This window comes from Larimichthys crocea, chromosome III (assembly GCF_000972845.2).
Source record: "Larimichthys crocea isolate SSNF chromosome III, L_crocea_2.0, whole genome shotgun sequence".
NCBI lineage: Eukaryota > Metazoa > Chordata > Actinopteri > Sciaenidae > Larimichthys > Larimichthys crocea.
Genome location: NC_040013.1, coordinates 3,585,141 through 3,611,155, shown reverse-complemented (window position 1 = coordinate 3,611,155; position 26,015 = coordinate 3,585,141). Strand labels below are relative to the sequence as shown.

The 26,015-nt window shown below is 43.8% G+C and overlaps 1 protein-coding gene across 1 annotated transcript in view; it reads left to right on the top strand.

Annotated features, from left to right (window-relative positions):
* adgra2 (adhesion G protein-coupled receptor A2) overlaps nucleotides 1-26,015 on the top strand; it is a 39,174-nt gene that overhangs the window by 3,246 nt on the left and 9,913 nt on the right. Inside the window, exon 2 of the mRNA XM_027278421.1 lies at nucleotides 15,740-15,811. Within this exon, the coding sequence (XP_027134222.1) occupies nucleotides 15,740-15,811 (72 nt within the window). The remainder of the gene's footprint in view (nucleotides 1-15,739; nucleotides 15,812-26,015) is intronic.

Genomic DNA, 26,015 nt, shown 5'->3' with positions numbered 1-26,015 from the left:
AGATAAGAGTGTGAAAGCGGAAAAAAAGTGCCGTTTTCTTTTGGGGAGGGGATAGCGGGGAGTAAATGACGGAAGTTAGAAAAGAGGCTGAAGTGTCGAGGAGAGAGTTGAACATGAGGAGTTGAAGAAGTGGGAAGAGAGAACCAAGAAGGGGAACAAAGAAAGAGAGCAGAGCAAGAGAGAGGATGGAGGAGGGAGAGGAGAAGCTTGGCAGGCGGTTCAGAGGGATGTGCCCCTGGAGACTGAAAACTCCCCAGCCCCTGACTTAACAGATCTTCGACACTGGGGTGAGAGGGAGGAGGAGGAGGAGGAGGAGGAGGAGGAGGAGGAGGAGGCAGGGCTAATCAGTGCAACAGCATAGCTTTATTTCACAAAGAATTGCTCCATGTCTCTATTATTATCAGTCTTTTCTGTGTGAAAGAGGAACTTTTGTTATTTCAGCAATAAAAAAAAAAACAATCTGTGTCTGCCGATGGTTACATATCGCTCACATTCAGCCTATATGGCCCCGAAAACATGCGGAGCAATAACTCCTTTTTCAGCTCTGCGCGTTGGCAGCTGTGTTTGTTTTAATGTTTTAATGGATAACAGACAAATGAAGGGAACGTACAGTGGCAGTCTGTGTGTGAACGCGCTGGTGTCTCGCAGCTTGCGGTTTTTACCCAAGTCAAAACCCGACTCCTCCCTTGGCGTATTTTGTTGTCATCGTTGTCGGTGACTGATGGCTTCTCGGGCTCTGCGGGTGCCAGCCTGAAATGAGTGGGCACAGATGCTCGGGGTTGGGGTTGGGGGTAGGGGGGGGGTCAAGCATGCCCTGCCCTTGGCCCGATGCCCCCCTCACCCAAGACAGCTGCGAGACAGTTGCTCCTTGCGTGGTTGCACTTGAGTCCAGTATGTCAGGGGCTTAGGATAAAAATATTCTAACCAGGGCAGTAATATTTTTATCAGCTGGGGGGTCACAGTTGTGAGAGGAGGAGGAGGTTGTTGCTGAACAATGTCATGACCTTTTTAGCTCTGTTAATAGGGCCTATTTGCTTTCATGTCTGCGGTCAGACGACACCAGATTGGCACCATTCTCATGTCTACACCTGGTACAAACCAACAACTAGCAGCCAGTTAGATTAGCTCAGCATTAAAACTGGAAACAACAGGAAGCAGCTACCTGTACCTGCAGCTTCAGTGTACAACATGCTGAAAAAATGCATGATAAAATGCCTGTGGTACACTTATGCAGCCACATAGGCGTTTTATTTCAGAGCTTAGCACACTTCTCAACATCACGGACACCACGAGTGCAGCGTTTTAGTTGCCAGGTACTTTTGCAGAGGATGGAGTAATTCTCCTGGAGCTCTTCGGAGAAGACAGACTGAAACTAAGTGTTCAAATCAGAAAGAGCCACGGTCACATATGCAAACAACAGCCTCAGACTTGATTGATCAGTTTTGGATTCAGATGTGTCGTGCATTATTGTGCATGATTTGTATGTTGGGTTAGGCCATAATGAGCGGAAAAGAAAATGATAAATGTCTCTGTAAGAGCAGTGCAAGTATAATATTATTCTTATTATTTCAGCCAGGACCTCTGAACTCTTAGCAAGGAAGAGGATTATTTCGTAAAATTTCAAACTATCCCCGTAACCCTGTCCTGATCTTGAAAGCTTGAACTTAAAAAAATTAAAAAAGAAAAACTGTGAAGGCAAATGATCCGAGCTCAAACGTGCCCTTTTTAGAGCTTTCAGTGTCGACTTGGGCAGCTAAGAATTGATGTTATGTGAGAGGCAGTTTAAAAGCCCCAACAACCCCTGTTATATTGCCCACTGCAGATTTAAATGGTTGTTGTGATGGTTAGACCACAATTCAATAACTCAGCAGCGCAACAACGCTTTTCTGCACAGAATCATTCGCTGTTAATTATTTTATTAAGGTTTTCTTTTCCACAGGGTGAAGCTGGGTTACTTAATTAAAACAATCACTCGACATTTTGTGAAATACTTGCCACCGCTTCAGCTACAGACTGCTCCCGACCCTTTGTGCCGTTTTTTTTTTTTTTTTTGCACAGATTAAACCAATGAAATAAACCACGCACCAAAGTTTTTCCGATCTGCACCTGGAAAGATTTGGAGGTTCAGTGTGCATATTTAAAGCATCCCAACAGAAGCTTTGCATGGAGAGGACGGCCTTGTTTTTACACTTAACCCGCACTTGTCTGGTTTCTCTGTCTTCAATTTTGGTTCCATTTAACCGACCGTCACACAATCTGTTATCGTTTACTGCATTTGATGAGTCGTCTGTCTCTATTCACTCAAAGTCAGCTCACCTCAACAGTATCATCGATTGGCTATAGTATAAAAGCCGCGTCCCTTTAATCACCATTTTCTCTTCTGAGTCACATCGTCGGCCTCTTACTTGTGGCCCATGTGTGGACGGAAACCAAAGGGCCAGCAGATGTGTTGGTGGTTTATGTTGGGTCTGTGTGTCAGTATGTGTTGAGACGGGAGTATGTCGATGAGGCATCCTAAACAGTCATCTTATCAGCGGGGAGAATTCCAATAACAGGGAGAGGCATTCCTGCAGCGATAGGGTTTATTTATATGAGGAAAGGTGTTGAGAGGAGGGGGAGCGGGCTCTCCTCTGCACATGTGAGGTGGGGCAGTGGTCAGCCATAAATCAAAAAAGCAAACAAAGGCATGACACTGGATACTCTGAGCTTTACACTCAGCTGCAGCACCTGCCAATGCCACACAAGCCTCCGGGTTTTATTGTGCCCTCACGGGTCAAGGTAACACGACTGCGGCGGGACATCTCCGCACACCTACTGTGCCGAGCTGTATCTGCCCGCCTGTTTGGATGATGAATGTGTATTTCACTTATCACCTTGTTTTGTTTGTTGATTAAAAGGCCGAGATATTTCCAAAACTGGCAAAAACAGAGCGATGTGTTGTCATAGTAATCTCGTACTCCCGAGTGGCTTTTTGTTATTTTAGTTTTTCCTTTCACGCCGCTCTCTTCTTATCTTACTCCAAAAAATGCCTGACTTTGACTTTTCTTTGCCAGCGCTAACTTCCCTCTCCCTGTGTCCGACCACAGCAGCCCCCAAAGTTCCTGCTCTGGGTCGACAGCACATGACGGAGATAATGGGTGTCTATAGTGGGAATGCCTGTGGCTGCAGTGTGTGTGTGTGTGTTAGTCTCCTGATATGATTTCTCTTGAGAATTAATCCGTGACAATAGTGCAGTCAAAGAACTAAATAATGTAATCTAAGTACGGTTAATTACTTTTTGATTACTCTTGATTTAAAACAGATGTACTCCAAGTATAATAATGCTGATAAACGGTCTTTTTTTTTTTTTTATAAGAATAAATCTTTAAAAAAGACATTTAAATGAGCTGTAACCGAACTGTTGAGAGTTTTGAAACTCTGAAGACAAATGCCTGGTCGTCAGTTTGGGTCAGTTTGGGTCAGTTTGGGTGTTGGTACAGAAATTTAGAGCTAAAGTCATGACAGATTTCTTTTATTGGTCTTTCTGCATAAATGACGTGTGTTTCTGGAGTTTGGTATCCATATTTTAAGACTAGTTAGCACATGCTTTTAAACTTTTAAACCTTCAAGATTTAGTTGAACCAGAATGGATTTATCACCGTACAAAAAAACTACAACTCCCATGAAATTCACCAGCGTAGCAATTAGGCATTAACGTCATTGTTAAGGAATTTCTTAGCTGAAATCTCGGCTGTCTGAATACGTCTACACTGTCCTGTCCCGCTGTTTTTATAGACATGTCTGCGCTAGCAGTGCAATGAAGTTCAACCCAAGCTGGTTGGCTTATGGGTAATGGTGTTTAGATTGCTTTTTCTTTAACATACGGAGTGAACCTCTCTACCAAGGTTGGGTTGTTATTGTTATAGTTATTTTATTACAAAAGAAAATGTTTTTTGAATGAGGTTTTCTATTTCTAGGACAGAACCTGGACGATTCGGTTTCACTCTGGCTCTTTTTTAGGATATTGATATTTCGGGAAATATGTTTTATTTTCAAGAGTTGGAACATCAATTCCACTCCAATAAAAGCCAAATGTGAGCAGTTAGCTTAGCTTAAAGACTGGAAACAGCCCTATCCAATGGTAAATCCACATGAAACCATGACATTTTGGTTTGTGTGCAAAGGATTCACAACATGTTACTAAGGGGGGGGAAAAAAGAGGTGATGGGAGATGTATTTTTATCTTTGGACAGATCCAGGCTAGTTGTTTCCCTCCCTTGACTGTTTCCAGTCTGCATGCTAAGCTTATCGTCTGCTGGTTCTAGTTTTATACTTGGAGAGACTTCATCTATCGCTCATCTATCTCTTGGAAAGACAGGGAATTTCCCAAAATGAGGGACTACGTAGGAGTATAGTGAATTACAATTGAGTATAGCAGGGATAACGATATTAACAACTTTCTCTAAAGCCGTCAATGGATGAAAAAGGAACGACGAAAAAGTCAATGACACAGATCTTTAGATACAGACAAGAAATGTTATATGACTCATAATATAATAACTTAAAAGTCCTCACATGTCCAGTTTGAGTTAATAAGTCTAAAAAATCTGATCACATGTAAACAGACCAACAACAACTCATCTTCATAACTTCTCTATCATCATTCCGACCAACATTTTAATGTTGAGTATGCTCTTACTGTAACATGGAACCACAAGATATTAAAAATCTGTCACTCGACGTCTTCAATCCATCGTTCCTGCTGTGAATATGAGTGTGTTTACAGCCCGAATCAAAGAGGACAGAGCCGGTTGTGAAACAGTAATAAGCTTTATTAAAATGGTTGTTGATGGAGTAAACTGATGGAATGCGTATCCCTCGAGCTGAAATCATTGTTTGGAAATCGTGTTGGTCGACCATATTTTTTCATGATAGATAGTCCTATTATTTAATAAATTCTTGCTCGGTTCAAACTGGTTGATGTGCTGTAATTAGGATTAGCGTGGCGTGATTCTCTGCAGTCACACAGGAAAAAAACAGAAACACATACACGACGATCTCACAGATGCCTCTAAAGACACCGTGAGAGTAACTGGGGCAGAAAGATTTTAGCGGACCCTTTTTTTTGTAAAAGCAGCCCTGATTTCCCAGCAGTCTTTGCTCAGGAGCAGAAAACAGAGGCTGGTTATGAGACAGAACAATGAGACAATGTTAACCAGGCATACAGCGCATTCCACTCGCTCTGAAAAGGCTAAATTCACTAAATTGCCTCATTAAAAGTGTAAAAACACTTTAGACAGTGATTAAACTGACTATTGTGTTCCTGCTCTGCAGCCATAAACTTTTGCAGTTTGGTTTGTCTTGACTTGTCTTTGACTCTAAATATTGCAGTAATTTATTGCAGCCTTACAGTAAGGCGGCGGCATTTCAACTCGTGTTCTCTGGCTGTTAATATTCATAACAGCTACTTGTTTACGTCTTTAAAGTTCGCTGGTTGTCAAGCTTCAGTAAACTGTGTACAGACGACACAAGAAACACGCTCAGTGGACGGTTCCTGTTAGCGAAACTCGATGAATTGTCTAATAAGACGAGCTCCAAGTGGGGGACCTTCCTCTCCAAAGTGGGTATTGTGTGTGTGTGTGAGTGTGTGTGTGTGTGCGTTGAGTCTGTATGCCAGTGCACACACATATGGGAAGGGCGTGCATGGCCACAGCTCTCAAAATAGGCTTCGTCCTCCCCTCTCTAATTAGAGACATTTCAAAAACCCAGATTTTAATTTTAGACTAGTAGCTTTTGGACCACTTATGCACACACACACATACACACACACACACACACACACACATACACACATTGAGTTAAACATACACACTTTCCATATAAATAAATCTGATAGGTCACACACTTGTGCATCTAAATCTGCACACACACACACACACACAGCCACAAGCCACAAAGCCTTACTCCCTGGTTCAGCCTGGTAACCCAAGCACAATGCAGTGTACTCTATAATAAGTGGTTGCACATATCAAATGCAGGAGCTCACTCCCCTCAAGGAAGGAAAGTATGATATGAAGATAAGTCACGTAAGATTCTCTACATACTACAGATCATCCAACTCGTTTATTTCTCACTCGAACATGTCTGAGAGGAATCTGTTCCACCCCATAATGTGGCTTCTCTCGCCCTCCTCTCTCCCCCCTGTTTGATGACTGAATTACTCAATCAGGGCCTCGCTAAAAAGGATTTCACAAAAAATATTTTGCATGCAATTACACGGATGCTCTTTTTCATGACAGGCAGTAAAACACGGCTTGTAGCTTGGCACCGTGCCCTTTGTGGCTGCTACAAGCCCCTCTGGTGGGTCATGGCACAATGGCCACATTCACATCTTGACATGCATTTGCTGCTAAAAGTGCCTGTTGTGCTCGAGGGCATTTAGTCTCTCTGTTACATTCAGTGGCGTGACTCTCAGAAGATGGGCTAAAGGCTGCGAGGGGGCTCCGCAGAACCGCTGGCTTAGACTAAAGGGTTAAGCTATTTGGACGGATCCAAGTGCTGAATAGTCAGCAGAGTCTGGAGGCCTCTTATAAAGTACTTCTTGTAACAAAGATGACACAGCCACCTCCCAGTCTAAGAGATCTCTCTGCTTATGTTGTCTTTCATTCCTCCTCCAACCTTTCTGTTCTTGTCTCTGCAAAAGTGTCCATTAGCAAGAGAGAGAGACAGAGAGGCTGAGAGACGAGGACTGATGCAGGTTTTTCAAGGGCTGCATGTGTGACCAGTCGCCGTAAATGTCTGATTGTTCTGGATCATTTTCATGCCATAAAATGGATCATAGTAATTCTAGTTTATCACATCATGCACACACGCCAGCATGGTAACAAATCTTTAATATACAATCAAACCGTCTGCACCCTGTTCTTTTTATGGGTTTGGGTGACACACACTTGGGTCAATATGAAATTTTTTACAGTTTTATTTTTTTCCACACTTACTCACATTTCCTGAAATGACAATTTACTTTCCCCAAAACTATAAACACACCAAAAAAAAAGAAGAAGAAGAAGCCACACTTAGTCCAGCCAAACCTCAGACATTGGAGACTAAATTAAACACTTTATTCAAAACATGTTATCTTCCATCTAAATTAAACTGCAGATTACTTCTTGCCTGTGGACGACGTGCACAAGCTGCCAAATACAGAAACACCACTGAAATAAATGAAAAATGTCTGTCATGAATCAGGACACAGGCAATTTCAGAGCAGAAACATCATTTCTTCAGATTTGACAATCTCAGAAACAACTTGCCATGATTATATCCTTCTGTAAGTGTGAAAGTGACTGAGTGGTTTTGGCTCATTGACAACAATACAACAACAACGACGACATATGAGAGTTTGTCAGGGTATTGAACCATAAAGTCTTGGACTTATTTCCACCGTTGTGCCTGGTGTTTACACAGACCACCAACACAGTTCTTCAAGTAGTCCAAAACAGGATGCTTTCCGTATGAAAACACGAGTTTGCATTACGTCTTTTTGGCTTCTCGGAGATTTTTCAGAAAATGTTTTGACATAGAAGGGAAAGGGAAAGTACAGGTGTAAACAATAAAATCAATGACAGCTGAATTACCTCCAGTTTCAAGGTCCTGGTACGTTTCATATTGCCTCATTGTAATGCTGTCATGACTTACTGAGAAACTATAACTGAGCCATTGTTAATATTATCAGTAACACATTTAACTACTATGATGAGTCAAAAAGGCTTAATACTGTAGTACCAGTGACACACACACACACACTTCCTGTGACATGCCATGACCCAGAATTTTCAGCCACTAATGAAGGTCCACACCAATTATTGCTGCAGGTTTGTCGCCACAGGATCCCCAACTCAGCGAGGGGTTGCATGTGTGTGTGTGTAAGTGTTAGACTGCTGTGTATCATTGAAACCTTCAAAGGAGTTTTTATAAGGCAGGATACACTAATTAGTTCTCTAATTTGGAAACTGTTTTTACTTCGAGACTTCAAAATATGTCGAATGCATCACATATGAACGAAATAAAGACAAAATAAGATTAAGCACAACTGTTTTTTTAATACGCAAAAATAAAAGATTAATGCCCGAAAAGGAGAAAAAGCATGAATACTCATAATAATCAAAAATCAGTTCACTTGAACCAACTCTGACTTTTTCCAGCTGAACAACTCAACCTAATCAAGACTGTGAAAAAAGAAAAACCTAATATAATTTTAAATAATTCTCCTGGCAGACTGAATATTTACCTGAGTTGCCTTAATGCAGAAAATCCTGGTTGTTAAAGCATTAGTACTGCAAGTATGTTTACTTGCCTCCTTGCTGAGACTCGGAGAAGAAGACTGATACCACTCTCTTGTCTGTCCAATATAAATACAAAGCTGCAGCCAGCAGCAGGTTAGTTTAGCTTAGCATAAAGACCAGAAACAGGGAAACTGCAAGTCTGACTGTGTCCAGGAAAACCCACCAGCACCTCTACAGCTCATTAATTAACATGTTGTATCTCATTTGTTTGTGCAAAAACTGTAAAAACATTATGTGTTTTTTATGAGGGTTCATGTGTGAGACTGTTTAAACTACACGACCCAGCTGCTGGCTGCACTCTCAGATTTAAGGGCCCGATAACTCTGATGCGAAAGGAATGAAACTATTCCCTTAATTCAAATAAAACAGGTCGTCATGTAACACAGGTATAATCATATTATCTCTACTCGCTGATGTCATAGCTGAGTCTGAAATGAGACTCCGGCTCTTCGCCCACGAGCTTAAAAACTTCAGCGTAACGTTTGTGACGGCGTTTGATCTATTGGACCTGGCATTTGGACGGAGCGAGCCGCCTCGGAAAACCTTGTAACAGCCAAATTAAGTAATACATGTTTTTAATCCATATTTTGGTTCAACCACAATATTTTGTTGATCCACTACGTCTGTCCTCATTACTCTGAGCGCAACGTGTGTGATGTGTATATAAAGAGAAATGCTGCCATGTCCACTTAGTTCCCCTCCGTGAACTGCCAATATACTTGAAATGCAACTCTGGCAAGCAGAGAAGCCCCTCGAATGGAAAGCAAAGAGGGAAAATGCAGTTAAAAAACCACTGATGGTTTTGTATAGAATGTTCACAGCTGTAACATACACAGTTAAAGAGCTCACACACAATGCCGTGCTGTTAGTGTAAAAGTGGTTCGGCAGAATTTAATTACCTCCAAGGAAAATTCCCTCAAGGCTAAATTATTATTATTATTTTATTTATATGAACTTAAGTACTGCTGTGACCCAGGCCAGTGTGTGTATTATCAAGTCAGCATGCTAATTAAACTGGGCTTAATTCAATAATGACGCTCTGAGACTCTCGCTGAAAATCACTCTCATTATCTGGCTCCCATTGGTCTCTGAATTAGAACTGGATTTATGGCACGTTACCAATCTCTTTCAAGGGTTCTTGTCTTTCACCTCGCGTGTGGTCCTCGAGGGTAAGAGACCTATCCAAAGTTAAATGATGTTTACACAGTGGCCCCCGTTGGGTTGTTTTGACTCCCTTTTATTGGCGTTGAAGCTTCGTCTCTTTGTCTCCGTTGGCCTCGGAGTGCTAAATGAACACTCGGGGTGGGATGGGAGGCGTCTGATCAGAACGTTGCCGTCTCATCGGCGAGTCACGCACTGCAGCAGCTCCAGGTGTTTCGCCGGCGACGATGCAGAAGTGCTCTGTGCTCAGTGACACGACATTCAGAGGCTGTATGGAATAATACAGAGTTAATGAGTGCAGGCGGCTTAGCCTGCAGATAAATTCTCATTAAACATAAATCCCCACTTAAGACTCTTATTGTGTTTGTGGTTTGCTACAGAGGCCTGCAGCTACATAGAGCTCACTGTGCTCGCTGAATCCAGCATGTTTAAATATTTAGAGGGCAACAGGGGCCAGCTGGAATCAGCGCTTTTTACTCAAATGCATCTCATTCATGTCCGGGACTAAATGCCAAACCAGGATGGAGCATTTCCTGCCTCGAAACACAAGTTTTTAAGTGTTTCTAGTGGGGAGACAGCATGAAGGATGGAAAGATATTGACACCAAACCTTCGGTGGTAACTGCCTGCAAACAGGACTTCCTGTTGAGTTTTGGGTTTTGTAGCATTCAAGCTGTGGTTAGGACAGGAGATAGAAGGATGTGTTTTCCCTCGCTGTCCCTCTGCACCAGGTTGCGATGTGGAAAGCCTGAAAGAGCTCTGTTCAGCTGCTCCCTGTGTCGGTGCCGCACACCACACAGCAAGCTTTCCCAAGCTCCACCACAGAGATGATTCCTCAGTGAAATGATTGGTTGACAGTGACCCAAAAAACCAAAAGCAGCTGTAAGAAGCATGCTGCCTTTGACAGACAGTTACAGTTTACAGTACACACAGGTACACACACACACACATCAGGCTTTCCCTCCACAGACCTGAGGCAGTGTGTCACACAGAGACTGCCTTCCAGTCAGGAGTCAAGCGGGAGAGCGGAAGTAAATCAGTGAGCAAATAGGATTTTCGACGTGCTGTCATGCCCCTGTGTGGCCCTCAAAGGCTTTGTGGCTTTAAGAAGCAAATTGAGCAAACCAACAAAGTGAGTGGCACGGTGCAGGGAGGAGCTGCTGTGGTTTACTAGACAAGACTCTTTGTACGGCTTTCGCTTTTTCACACTCGGTCGAGCCTGAGCTAACACTGAGCCGTGGCACTCGCGACTAAAACATCACAGCGCACCCCTCGTGGTAGCACTCATACTTTTTATTTTGTAAATAATGAATTGAAAGTGACCACAGAGAAACATTACAATATGTTTCTATAAATTCAGACGGGCTTACTTAAAGTTTGCTTTGACAACAGTGCGTTTGTTTGGATAGATCTCTGCCAACATCTGGGTTAAGGTGATCCGGGGAAGTTTTTTTTTTTTGTGGTTGCAATTCTACCTCAAAATTTCCAAAGATTTTCCTGTCCTGACCTCATCACTGTACCGGATTACCTGCAGTCATCTGACGGTTACAGCTGACCTGATTGACTGAGGGTTTTTAAAGTTTTTAAATCTTTTCCATGGCTCTCCTGATCAGTTTTTTTTTTCTACAGAGACCAGAATTTATTCCGAAATGTCCTGCAGGGCTCGAGGCAATTAACTGAATGTCAACTAATTATGTGTGGGCCATAATTAGTACAATCAAGCTTTTGAAATATTTGGGGCCAGCTGCTTGTTTGGGGCCAGCTAACTAAGTTATGAAGTTGTTTGTGCAAAAATATAAACCAGAAACCTAAAATGGACAGTGGTCTTCTCCATCCAGCACCCTGCAAAGACACAGCACAAGTTTCTTAGAGCTCAGAATGACTTTCAACCACAAGATGTCGATTTTACAGCAACCTCTGATTAAATCTATTAAATGTATGTTGTCTTTTTTTACTGGGATTTAATGTATATGCGTTCTGCACTAGTATTTGTGGTAGACGTTTGACTTCCTTTTATTTTTTGTTTATTGACAATATGTCTATAATACTATAACAACCTTATTTCCAACCCCAATTAAGGCAAAACAGGTTGGATCTGTCACCTGTGAGCACATTGAAGTGATTTTAGGGAGTTTAGAGTGTCACTGAATCAAAGACGTCAGGACACATGACAGCTAGAGTTCATCAGGTAACTGCATGTACAGTGACATATATGTCGTGTATATAGGTTATTAGTGTAACAGGATGTATGGTTGATTGGGTTGTAGATCTATGTATTTAAATATATCCAGTAAATAGAGCTTGCACCTGTACTCTGCTGGCCTTGATTCTCCATCTATAGCTGGAAACAGTGACAGGTGTCTTATATGATATGTTATAGTTTCATGCATTATTTCAGTGTTAGTGCTGTGGCTGCTTTTATATGCAGTGTGTTGTTGTTTTGGCATGTTGTGTATATTAAATAGACAAACTCTGACAGACTTCCAGCATCACGTTTCTCATCACTCCCCTCAGCAGCCTTTTGTTTTTAACCTCGGTTATGTGAAATTCACATGTCTTCATTTAAGACCTGCAGGTAATAGAAAACATATCAGAACATTAAAAGAGGTGGTGCTGTGTCGACTGACCCTGTTTAACCCCTCCGCTGTGAGTACACCACACCACACGCGAGCAGTTCTGATGTCTGTGCTTCTGTTTGACCTGGCTCTTTTCATACGACCTCCTGCCTTTTCATCTCCAAAGTAAATGAATTAGATGAAATGGGTGAATGGGATCCTGGAGCCCCCGACATGTGGCCCTTTCTTTTTTCCTGTACGCAGATTAGATGGATTCAATTAGCCTGTCTGATTTCTCAGAGGCCTTTGTGGTCTGAAAGGGTTAAGTGAATGAGAGATACCATCCGTAGTCTGGACTGAGTTATCACACTGTCGTACCATGTACCATACAGCTTATTGCTCTTGAAAGCAGATTAACTCAATCTGCCATCTGATCTGTCGCTTTACGCCGAGGGAAGCACAGTGGAGGCCTCAGTAGCTGAGCAGACGTTCGGCCTGCGAGGAGCGCGGACTCGTATGATTAAGAAGCTACTCATCTTCTTTGCTTGTAAAGCTCTGTTAACCTTTGTGTACTCCGGTGATGGACGCGATGCACTCGCATAAGCCTCAACTGTCACCTGCCTCCGGACACTGCTCCATCTGTCTGTTGGCTGTCCAGGAAGTGCTCTCTCCACAACCCCTGACCCTCTGAAACCGGGTTCTGAATAAACAGCTAATTGGCTGGGTTTCCTGTTTAGCCTGATGGGAATGCTGACTATTTCTGTCTGTTTACAGAGTTCTGCCTCTCTCTCTTTCTCAGAGTTGTACTCTCTGTATTGTTTATGAAAGAACAATGTCCTCCTCTACAACTGCGCTCCAAACATCAGGATTTAAGGGGGTGGGGGTGGGGGTTATACAGTAGTGACCAGCCTTTTGCATCTCCCCTGCGTTCCTGGAAGTCTTTTGTTGTCTGTGGGAGGGTTTCATTTAGATCATTTTGAGCCCTTTGTTTATTTGTGAAAGTCAGCTTTCAAGTCCTGGTGCACAGAGTAGCAAGTTGATTGGAATATTGTGTGTTGAAACGTCCTAAGTGGAGACAAATGAGGGTTATTGTGATAGGATGCCACATGTGAAATTCATCTTTTTCCAAACATGCACGGACGCAGCAGAGAAATAAACACATCTGTGCAGAGATCTTTGAGAAGGAAACGTTGCAAATCAGATCATAATTTCGTCCTCATAGATCCACTGATATCAGCACGCTAAAATCCAAATATATACCCTGCCCTCTGACTAGTAGTTTTTTTCCGCATAATAAACTTAGTCAAAAAGGAACTATCTGCATCTAAACTGTCTGTGTTGAATTAAATGGCTTGCTTCTTTGCCAGATGTGACTTTCTCCTCTCCTATCTGTATTGAATTATTCAGGCAGTTCCGGATCTTCTGTAGCTTTCATCTCAGGCCTGCATCCAGTTATAGGAGAGATACTGTGCCCAAAGTCAAGCGAGAGACCTTAAAGGTTCAGGAGTCATAGGTTCAAATGCAGGCTACGCCACAAGAGGACCGCCTCTGCTCTCGTCTAACATCCATGCTAAAAAAAAAAAAGAAAGAAAGAAAAAGAAATCTTGACTTAATAATTGTGATTTATTTCAACGATGGAGTGTGGATTTGTGAACACGAGTTGACGCTGAGTTCTAATTTGGGGTGATGTCGGTTTCTGAGGCTCTAGCTTTGAAAATGAACGTGGATTTCGTGATAATAACTCGACTGATGTGGCACATTTTCACAGCAAAACCTAAAACAAAGATAATTTTGGCTTGAATGCAAAGAAAAACAGTGAGCGAGGCCTCGGTTTCAGTATTATAGTCATTATCAGTGGAGCAGCTCTCGTCTCTTGATTGCAGCTCAGTTTTAAAAATACACGTCTCCGGTTCTCTTTTTGGTCGATAATTGTAGGAAGATATTGAGTGAGGTGACCGGGATAACTGGAGCAGGAGATGACTTTTCCGTGCTGGCTCTCTCTCCTTTTGTGCGCTCTTCGGAGTGATATATTTTCTGCCTTCAAATCGTCCTGGTATTTTGGCTGTTAGTAAAATTACCCAAGTGGAGAAGTGAGTCATGCCGGTCTCTCCCTGTACACCAACGCCGGATGATTAAATCTGGCCATTAACTGAGTTGGAAGGTGTAGAGCTGAAGGCAGTGTTTTTATTGATGTGGCAGGAAACAGAGGGGGGGGGGTTTGGAGGGGCGACTGCTGCTGCTGCTGCTGAATCTGTAAATCTCGCAGACTGTTCGCAGTCCGCTCCCACTTTTAAAGGCGCTCACACAGCTCCACTCTCTCGATTAAGAACACACTTAATGTCGCAAACAGCCCGTTAAGCACCATGTGGCAGGGGCGAAGATGATGTGAAACTGAAGGGTGTGTTAATGATGGCGGGCTGTCGCCAGAGCCGGGGCCCCTGCTGTACCCTGAGCTGAGCTCCTGCTGAGGGGACGCGGGCAGTAGCAATAGTGAAAAAAAAACAGATCTTGGTTGAATATTGAAAAAGTCAACACTGACTTGAAGCTTGAGACAGGATGCATTGGCTTTTTTTAATATGTAAGCGAAACCACAGTATTCCCCGCACCTTTCCCGAGTGCTTTAGCGGCCTAAAATTGACAACACATGTGATATACAATGCAAACCTTAGTTTATGGTGCCAAAGTTTTGTGCTTAGCAACCCGCTCTTTTAGAACCTCTGTGCACTATAAAGTGTCACACTTCCTGAGCTTGAAAAAAAACGTTGCCAATGAACATAATCGAGGTATTTTGGCAAAGCAAATCAGATACAGTATAAATAGGTTTTATGGCAGATTGGATTCAAACATAACGCCGGGGATGGATGCTATTTTTCTTACCGGTGAGGCTTGGGTAGCCGTGAAAAGGCAGAGCAGAGATTGTTAAAGAGTAACGTAACACCAGCCTCAAAGGTGGAGTTTTACTACCCTCTCTCTCTCTCTGAGAGTTTCACCTCTGACCACACCTAGCAGTGATGTCACAGAGACCTTGAGTACACTTCTACATCACTGCGGCAAGGTGAGAAGAGTCAGCAAAGACCAGAGTGTTGAGTTACTCTTTAATATATCAGTTTGAGTTGCACTGCTACTTTCAGTCTTCGTGCTGAGCAACAAAGTCAAACTATGCCTTCATGCAAAGGTATATCCTAATTGGCTTTTGCATTACAGTAAATATCCATTTCCCATCATTCCCTGTTGGAGAAAACAATCCCAAACTCACTTCCAGTGTGTCCCGTGGACCTGTGCCCTCTGGTCCGATAAGCCGAGTGTTTCGCCAGTAGGGAAAGAGCTAATTAACAAAGCCTGTGCCACCGTTCGTTTGATGTGGAGAGACATCCTTTTGATGTAAAAATGTATGCGAAATGATTATCAAGATTACAGCTTCCCTCCTAATCTTGATGTTCTATTCCGTCTTTAGCATTAATTGGAAACATCTTAAGCTCATGTCTCTAGTCAGGCTAATCTCGTGTGTGTTGGCTCTCGTCCTTCTCCTGTGACCCGTTGACTGTGTGTTTGGTTAAACCTGAACTCTCCCTTAGCTGCGAAGCTTGATGTCCAAGATAATAATTTAGCATCTTAGCATAATAATGCTAAATCATTTTTATTCTCGGTGGAATATTTCTAACAATAAATGTTTCTTTCTTTCTTTTTTTTTTTTTTACAGGATACTGAGCCACAACAAAATCCGAGTTCTGAGAAATGGATCCTTCTTTGGATTTTATGCTTTGGAGAAACTGTGAGTAGCCTACTGTTTATCTATGAATATTTCACTTCTGCAGCCGCTACAGTGTCATGTTTACTGTTTACATGAGATATGGCGTATACATCATGTGTGAGCTGTTATTTCAGTTTGCCTCCGGGCCTTTGTAGAGAATTACAGACGGAGTATCAGTGAGATCTGAGGAACTCTGTCGAGCTCTCTCTCTCTATCCAATTATGGGCTTCTGTCCAACAGGGAGGATGATACACTCAGACCGGCTATCACAGAGTTTAGTTATGATGAAAAGTTCACATAATTACACTTCAGTCCTTCATTATCAGGTAAGTCCCACTCGCACAGGACAAGATAAGGGAGATCTCTGGGAGGAGGTGCGTGCTGGCAGCAGTCTAGCCCTCCTTAGTAGCATCTAATCTCCCTGAATGGGGTGTGAGACAGCTGATAGACAGGATAATTCTTGGGAAATATAAATTAATGACAACCCTGGTGCCAAACAGAAAAGGAACCATTCCATTCAACTAGCCAGAACTGGTGCAAGTAGCTCCTGGGGGCGTGGGTGGTTGGCTGGTTGAAACTGTAATATCTCAGCAACTATTGGACGGATTGCCATGAATTCTTGCACAGACATCCATGATCCCCAGATGATGAATCCCAATGACTTCGGTGATCCCTTAACTTTTTTCTTCAGCGCCACTTTGAGGTTGACATTTTGGGTTTTCAGTGAAGTGTCTCAACAACTATTAGATGGATTGTCTTGGAGTTTGGTTCGGATATTCATGGTTCCCAGAGGATGACTAACTTTTGGATCTAGCACACGCCGCAGGATACGGTTTAGTATGATTTGTCCATTTCTTTAGTTTATGACTAGATTTGTTAGTGTACAGGGAGTTGGAAGTGTCATAGTCTATGAAGCCTGCCACCTGCCTATGACTCAGAGTCTAGCAACAGCCTTGACAACAACACACTGAATATCTAACACACATACAGACAAATTAGTGTTGAATTCAGACGTGTGGTGCTACTGCTTTGTTTATGTTTTCATATTGAGTTAGGTAATAATGAGTGGGACCCTAACCCATGAAAAACATGCATGTAAGTGCTGAAAACAAGTATAATTTTGGTGGAAACTGACACTATTTAGTAGTGAATGTTGATAATCGGGACATTTTAAGTGTTTTCCACTACGCTGGAGACCCAGCTTGAAACTTGGACAATCCTGGACAAACTGTGTATGTTGTCATTGTTTGCGTGCCAATGTTACAGGTGAGAAACAAAGGAAGTTGCTCAGAGGCGACAGTATCTTAGTGACATTTGACATGTTAGATTCAAACAATAGGAGACAGCTGGCAGTGTATTTTGTTCATCCCAGTCGAGGTGGACACTCTCATATGAATCACACCTATAGTATGTCTTTCCCACCAGAAGGTGTGCTGTTTTACAGAGCATCCCAGTAAATCTTTACAGCGCCCTGGTAGCTAACAAAACACATGGAGCGACAACATCAGTCTGGATACTGTAGTCTGGCTTAGGTGGTGGGGATGGGTATGTTGAAGGGATATTAGTTCCACATGCTACTGCGAGCTGCCACCCATGAAGCTCACAGGCTTCTCAGAAATGTCTAAAGAAAGAAAAATATGGTAATTTGCTGCAGTTGTTACCTTGTTAGTGCCTACCTGCTGGAGCTCACACCAGACGTGCCAGTCGAGAACAAAAGCCGGTTTTGCTGAATTGCTGTTTTTATGTCTGGCATGTGAACACCAACGGTGAATGGTTCCAAGGCCAAGTTCTCAGCTTTCACCTCAATTGTCTTGTGCCAACAACACTGATAAAGCTGTTGACAGGAACACAGTAAACCAAGATCCTGAGACTAATACTACTTGGGAGAATAATTAATAGTAAAGTGAAGCCAAGGTAGATCTGTAGCTTAAAGTGTTTAACGTAAAATGAGCCGATGTTGCTTGTTTTTGTAAATGCGGACAAGGATCCCTGAAGCGCCGTGGGGTCGGTGGGTCGGGTAACCTGAGCTCCCCCACTAACTGGCCCTTGTAGCTGGAGCGGTGATAAAACTAGCAGGGGGCAGCAGGGTGGAGCGTTCCTGGAGGCTCATAACCAAAGATCTGGGAGAAAGACACAGAGCAGGCAGACAAACTAACACACACACACACACACATACTTAGAAAGATGTGGGCGTTTGGTGTAAGGAGAGGACATAACGTAAATCATGCAGGCCTCATTTCACTCCTCTGCCTCAACCTCCGCTGGCTCTCTGACACACAGCGGTGGAGGTCTGCTCACTCACTCTGACGTCTTCAACCTTTAATTGAGCCCTGCACAGCTTATAATTACATCTGAGCTCATGGTAAAATTGCTGTCTGATGTGAAAAATGCCATATTGAAAATTTCGCCGTTGCGTGGTGGAAGGGTTTGGAGTTTGGAGTGTTTTGTCTCCGTTCGCTGCGCGTTCCTACTCTGAGATTTCAGTTTCTGTTTTGTCTCTTCAGCCCGCCATCGCTCTTCAGGTCTCCTCATTGTTTCCAGTATGTCGTCTACATGTGCTTGTCATTTAGAGCAGTAGTGAACAGTTACTCATATTATGTGGTCAGTGCTGTAATCAAAGGCCAGCCCACTAGGGCTGAGTAAACACACATCAGGGAATTACACTGCATCTCTTCCCCTACGTGACAAGGATAAACACAGTCTGCTCCCTGACTGCACACACACACACACACACACACACACACACACACACACACACACACACACACACACACACACTCTCACTCTCGGCCCATCTCTGTTGTCCTGACTCCAGAGTGTGTACTGTAATTCTGAGTGTGTTTCCAAGTATGGGCACCGTCACTTCTTATCCAGTCATTTCAGATGGGTCTGGTAACTCTCTCAGCAGACGCACACTCACGCCCACACACTCACACCAGACTTTTATTCAGAGTTGAATGCAGTCTGATCTGCTGTTGTTAGCTGGAGAATACAGCTCCAGGGCAGGCCACCCTCCTCCAGGCCTGGGCCAGACAGTGCAGCAATCTACACAGTTAGCCCTTTCATTGGGACAAACCTCCTCAAAGCCACTATTGCCTTCATAACCTGCCAAACCACCCAAGTGCAGAGGAGCAATTTAGCCTTGTTTGTTTTTGCCCTCTTACTGGACTACTGTGTTTTTGTAGCTCTTTTAAATAGGCTTGCCATCCAACAGCTACATTTGGATCTTGGAATCCCTCGTTTTTTTCCAGCTTTTTGGGACACCAGTTGAATCATACCTGGCTTCAGTGGCGGTGCTTGCTATGTGCAAAATAAGTCACATTCATGGACACTGTCAGGCCTTTGATACTGTACTTGTGTACCTATTTGAGTACCTCCACCTCTCTGATAGGAGCTGATGCTGGCAGCTCCACTAACGAGGCAGGACCTTTATGAGTTGCGGACAGATCCCAGCGGCACTGATTTGAGGCGAGGTAATGAGAATAATGAGCAAAGAGGGCCGAGGCAGTCTGGCTCTTGTCCAACTGGGCCCCACTGCACCATGGGACACAGGACAGGCAGGCAAGGCACAAGGGGCCCTCATTACCAGGTCTGTTCACCCAACAGGGAGAGCGGGAGCAGGGAGCAGAGAGGGAGAGCAGAGGGCAGCGATGATGATTGATGAGGGAGCAGCAGGGCGCTCGCAGTGGACAGGTCTGCAAGGCTGGAGTGAGGCTTGTGGTTAGGACTGGTTAGAGGCTCAAGGTGTTGGCAGCATGATCGACTTTTTCAACAAGAGAGCCTGTGATTATCCCTGCAGTACCTGACAAGACTTTACTTTTACTTTTTGTTGCACCGCGTACAAGAGTTTGCACAGGAAATATCATGCAAGATTATTAAAAAACTTCCTGTTAACTTATAATAACTTCGTTCAAGAGCAGGAAATAAGGAGCTGCTTGTGATTTATGCTTGCAGAGCAACAAGAATTAAGGGAAGTTTGCACTGAAACCTGTGACCAATAAGTCACACAGTGCATGAGAATGTGCAGATGCTGGCTATGTTTAGGAAAATGTCTGCATGATAGAAAACGTATACACTATTATCACATTACGGTTATGAATGCTCAGGCCAATTCATTACTTTTAGAGTCGATAGTATCTGTTTTATAAAAAGGGGAGACGGGCCACTCGGTCTTTGCCTGAGCCTCTCTGAAACCGACCTTGAAATCGCCTCTGCCATTCTGAGCAGCTGGGGTTAGGAAGTAGTCCAACTTAAACAACTTTACCATCTGACACAGGGGAAGTGGAGCCGAGATGGCTAAAGATGGTATGGTGGCTTGAGAGAGAGAGAGAGAGAGAGAGAGAGAGGGAAAGGGAGGAAGCCGGAGGGAGGGAATGAAGGAAAGCACACTCCTGCAGTTTGTCTTATATAAAGCTGAGGTTGTTTTTCTTCGTGGGAGATTAACATTATTTCCACACAGGCTAAGCAAATTACCTTAATGAGTGGGAACAAAGCAGAGGTGGGCAGCAGTATAGCATGTAAAAACAGTGGAGAATGTGCGGACATGGCAAGGAGCCCTTCTGTCTAGACCAGTCTGGGTAAGACAAGGTTCAGATTGTACCAGCCCACCACTCTGAATTAGAGCTAAGTCCAGCTGTGGAGGCTGCTGCTGCACATGGGAGCCTCATTCCTTCCTCACAGGAAAAATGAACATTTGCGTTGGTGTGTTCACCCACACACGCCATCGAGTGGCCCCCGGTTAGACAACGGTCACCTAATGAGAGTGCATGACATTGAGGGGTGGAGCGGGTGAGGAAGGGGTTAAGCGTGCTGGAGAGTGGAAACAGAAAGGGGGGTGCTGCTGGAGTTGATAGACTCCAGATGTGTCTTTCAGATAAACTGAAGGAACGGGGTGTGTTTGTATTGCAAGCCTAGCTCAGTCATGGCTCTGGGGGTTTATTGAAACAGCGAGCGAGCCCCCTTCATAAGCCCATTACCAAATTGTACGCTTTATATGCCAGTAACTCTCTCTCACACACACATTCGGCAAACTTGATATGGTTTCAATGGCATTTTCCTCCAGAGGAACTTGAGCTTTCTCTGGACTTACTTCCCCCCACTTCCGTTTATGTTCCTTTTCTGCTTTATTTTTGCATCTCCCCTCTCCCAGCTCACTGGGTCTCTCGTGTTCCTCCCCCTTCCCACTCTCTACATGCTGTAGTCCACCTACTGGCTGAAAATTCACTCGCAAAACATGAATCTCTTGTTTCATTGATAATTTGAATGAAAGGCGTTTGTTCCTGTTTCCTTCCAAGCTGTTAAGAGTGCATTGTTTCAGCTCTGTGTCTATTAACTTATTGGTAAAGATGTGGACTTTCAGAATGAATGACAAAATAACAAAGTGATAATCGCTTCATAAATACTATTATGATCCACTGGGGAAAAAAAACAGATGAACAATAGCATTTCACTGCCGTTTCTCTCGTCAGAAAACTGTCAACAGTGACCCCGAGAAGCAGATCATTAATCTGACAGACAAATATTATGATCGACTGTATGTCCCAATGAAACCATAAACTGGCTTTCATTGTTTCTGACTGCTGTGCATGCTGGTCGATCTCATGAAAATTAACAGAGCTGCCAAAACAGGCATCGCCCCCTTCTCCCGGGCCGCTTTAAAAGCCAGAACTGAAGTCAATAACAGCCCGTGGTTCCAGAGTTTTCCTTGGCAGAATAATCTCCAGCTCCTCTCGCTGCAGACTATAGAAACATATAATCAAGTTAGGAAATTTTACACTTCAAATAAAAAGTGTATATTGCTATTTCTGTACGTCCTGCACTTGGATCCACGGTTTACGTTACTGTCAATCATGAGCTGAGCTCAGGGCTATACAGTGGATGGTCAGATGGTGATTTCATTGTTGTAGTATTGTAAATACATCAAGTATGTCTCCCATGGTGATGACAGCAGATTTAGTTTAAGTATAATAGAAAAGGTCTATCTTTGCTCCTTTAGCTTCGTGGCTACACCAAAGCAATCAGTGAGCACTGACAAAACGTTGATTAGGTATATCCAATCTGAAAGGAACCAGAAAAAAATAAAGAAAATAATCTGGGGAAGGGGCAGCAAAGCAGGAAATTAGTAGAAAAACAAGAGCTCGGCAGATCCCGGTTTCCTGTTTTGGGGGGAAGGCAGGAGTACGTTTGGGGCCTGTGTTACAGAGCCCCCATTGTGAGCAAGTGTGTTGAGGAGTAGGGAGGTGGGGTCTGCGGGGCCATACACAGGGACGATTTTGCTCTGTACTGAATCCCCTAACCCACCTGCCCCTCCCTACAGGGGAAAGCTAGCTAGTAAAAAAAAAAAAAAGGAGAAAAAGGAAACTGTAAAAATAAACGAGCAAGGGCCTCTGCTAGACACGCCAACCAGACAGGAAATGACACGCGGCACAAAAATGGTCTCCACTGACCTCTGTCAGGAACCAAGGTGCCCGGTATCCCCCCCCCCCCTTTTTTTCCAGCATATCTTTAATCCGTCCGTAGACGTACAGTATATTTATTTCTGTCTCCAGGCGGTTGCTTGTATTGCCGTGCATCAGGAGATAAATACAATCAGAGTGTAGAAATTGGCCCTGTAATGCCATGTCTTTCCCTTAAAAAAATTCCAGGAACAGGAAATTCTTGATTCCAGTCTGGCGATAATGAGTGGCCATTCCCTGGCTTTAGTCATTTTCCTAGCTCCCTCCGGGGCCAGGGCCTAAACAATGTCAGTGGAGCACTCCAGTCCCTGCCGCTGTGCTCCTGATAATGGAGCACTCCAACGTCTGGAGCGCTTTACAGACCATGTCTTCATTATTACCCTCTCGCTGCCCTACAAGCACGTCGCTCCCCTCCAGCCTGCATGGGGGCCCAGGTGCTCATCCCATATACCCACAGAGAAATGACTCTTCAGAATGGCAGAGCACCAGCACCATTGATCAGGAGGAGTTTGTAAGGAGGGGGGGGGACATTCTTAATGGCAGCCGCTGGTGTTAGGCCCAGCGGCAGCAGACAATGGCCCCTTCTGGGCTGGGAGTGAGCTTGAGTCTGTCACAGCCCCAATCACACAGGCCACATGTGGTGAAGGGGATAAAGCACTGCACTCCCAAGGTTATAAAGCATAACTCAAAGAGGAAGACCATAGTCATAACAATAACGTGTCACCACCAATCATGTAGCTTTTTGAGAAAGCACATGCTGCTACTGAAGATAATGAAAAAGTAATAGCTACAAGTTGCAACTCCTAACCTTCTTAACTATATTTTCATGCTCGGCAGGCACGAGGCTTTGAAGTATTTCGTGTCTCCGCTGTGATCCTCTTGCTTGGTGACAGCTGTTGTCATCAGTGTCAAGGCCACTGAGCTGTGAAGCTGTTGTCAGGGAGGACGCTGTCTACTACAGAAGGGGCACGCAGACAAGTCATCGCCTGAGTATGAGGCCTGCCGGAGCTGCACTTTGTGCTGTGCTGCAGGTTTGAGCTAAAGTTGGAAATAGGAGCATGTGTGGGCGAGTGGCGAGGGGCTACAGCAGAGATTTACCCTGGATTATGATGGTGAACAAGAGCTGACATTCAGGCTACAGCGCTTGGCTACTGCTTTCGAGTCCTGTTGACTCTGGTGAGCTCCTCCACATTCCCCAGCCTGGTGATAAGAGAGTGTATCAGAAGTAGTGGACTGCTGATACTCAACGCACACTCAACACCGTGCCCTCTGAAGCTGGGTGTAAAAGAGTAGAGACCGGAGGAAATTCAGGTGTCTGATGTGTGATACTTGTTTTTTTCTATTTCCAGTGGATGATAGCCGCTTTTATCGCAGCGGGCAAAAGGTTGTTCTTCAGGAAGCTTGAGGTGCTGATGCAATGCACACTATTAGTGTCATGCACCAATGTGTGTCTCTCAGTGACTGTTTTCATTTTAAATCTGTGTGGATCAGTTAGGGTCATGCGTGTATGCTTTAAGTTACTGTAAGTCTCCAGGCAAAGATCGTAACCCAATGCAGGAGATTCTAAGAATAGCAAAATTGCAATGTCTGTGTGTTTGCCTGTGTGCTAAGCCTACATTTACTCCACGTCTGTTTGTGCAGACACAAAGCATATGTTCGCAGTTAGTCCCGTATCAAGTATCCATGCATTCATTGATGCATTGTGTGACTATATTACATTATTATTTATTGTCTGAACAATACATTTTGTATTTTACAGATGTGTTGCAGCATCATTTTTTTTTTCCTTTGAGTTATAAGACATACCGACAGGAACAGCATCACAGAAATCTCTACATACTTCCATCATTAAACGCTTAAATTTCAGCCACCGTGGTGGTCTCGGAGAATTGTTTTATTCCACTCTCCTTCCGGCATCTTGCCTACGTTACCCATAACGCAACACATCCGCCAACAGATCCACTGCAGATTTGGACATGTTCGACTGGTAGTGGTTGATGAAACCTCGAGCTGCTAGCCTCAAGCAGAGATGAGGAACAGACTACAGAGATCTGGTAACCTCACGTCTTTCTGACATCAATCACCCAGACTCTTTTATTTTTAAATTTGTAGTTTTCAGCTCCAAATAACGCAGATTCAACACTTGAGGTAATTTATGAGGCTTTGCACAGCTCCATCTGAAGCCACAGAGAAGATTATACAACTTATTCTTCTTGAGATCTGGTTGAAGATCCAATTTCTGGTCCAGGAAAAGTTTTAAAATAAAAGGATAATACTTAATCTTCTAGTTATTAATGAGGATCTTTATCTCCTGAAATAAAGTGCAGCTTTTTTAGAGCGAGATGAGGAGTGCTTAATGCACCTAAGCACTATATATGGATATCTCTATATACAACATGACAAGAGAAACATGCTTTATTCCAAGAATCACATTTTAATCTTTATTTTCGGAGACATCAGGCTTTCCAGTAACCCAGTTCTCGTGCACTTGTGGGGTTGTCTGCATCACATTGCAAATGTTTGAGTGCGTATACATGCGGGTCAGTGTTACACAGTGTGTGCGCGAGAGTGAAAAGGACAGACGGGGAGAGATGGAAGAGAGAGGAAATAGTGGGCAGTGCCTCGTCTTTCATCGCTGCACTAATGAGCCCCAGGACACACAGACTAGAAACAGCAGTATTGTTCTCCCCCCTGCCCTGATCAACAAATCCTACACAGCTACTGACACACAGGAACACATGTACATTCAGAGCGGGTCACATAGGCACATACAGATTACCACATACAATGTAACAGGCCCACCAGGCCACACACACACACACACACAGCCATACTGGAGTGTATTCTTGTCAAACATTCAATCCTCTTTGATTTGATGAGTAACATTTATATAAAACCGAGCAGATTTTTTTTGTAACTTCTTGAATCTCAGAGGTGGAAATGTCTCCATTTTTTTTTTTTTTTTCATAAACTTGTGAAGATTTTTGCAAAGTGTTCTGTTTGACAAGCTGGCACGCACTCAAAGAGCTGGGCTGAGCTGTCCAAGGCTGTCTGCTATGAGACAAACACAACAGACCTCAGCTTTTTGGTCTGAGGCCAGGAGGCTTTTGCTCCATCATTATAACCTGTCTCCCATCTATAATCCAGATATGAGCGATGGCTCAGCGAGAGCTTGGACCAGCAGCAAAACTCCTGATCTCTGACTCTATCCCAGCCATACCGCACGTTCTAATTCTTTATGGGAAGCCATTTTCTGAAACAATTTTCCTGCCCTAGTTTGATCAAAATAACTCATCTCTTGGAAAGCGGACAACACAATGGTTAAGAGATGCCTGAGGTTGTACATGGTGTGAGGCAGTGCGGTCGAGAACGGTGATGACAGATAATCTCTGTGGATAGAAAAAAAAAAAGGGACCAGAAAGTCCCCTGAGGTCTTGCCTACCGCAGTGGCATCTTGGGTCGAAGTGGAATAGACAAAAATGCAGCCATGCAGCGGTGATGCTTTTGAGCTCCTGTAAGGAAATCCTCCTTTGACGGGGGAAAGCGTTTTTCCATGCTGTAGGAACATGGATCACATTCCAACGCACATCGGCCGTGTCCTGCCGATAACCATCCATCTCCTGACCCGCTCTGACCTCGCTATTCCCGCCTGGCCAATAGATTGAACTAATGCAGGTTGAGATGATGGAGAGAGGCATCTGGCTGAATAGTTGAACGCATTGGGTGTGGGTACGGAATGGGAAGAGGGTGGAGGAAAGTGCAGCGGATAA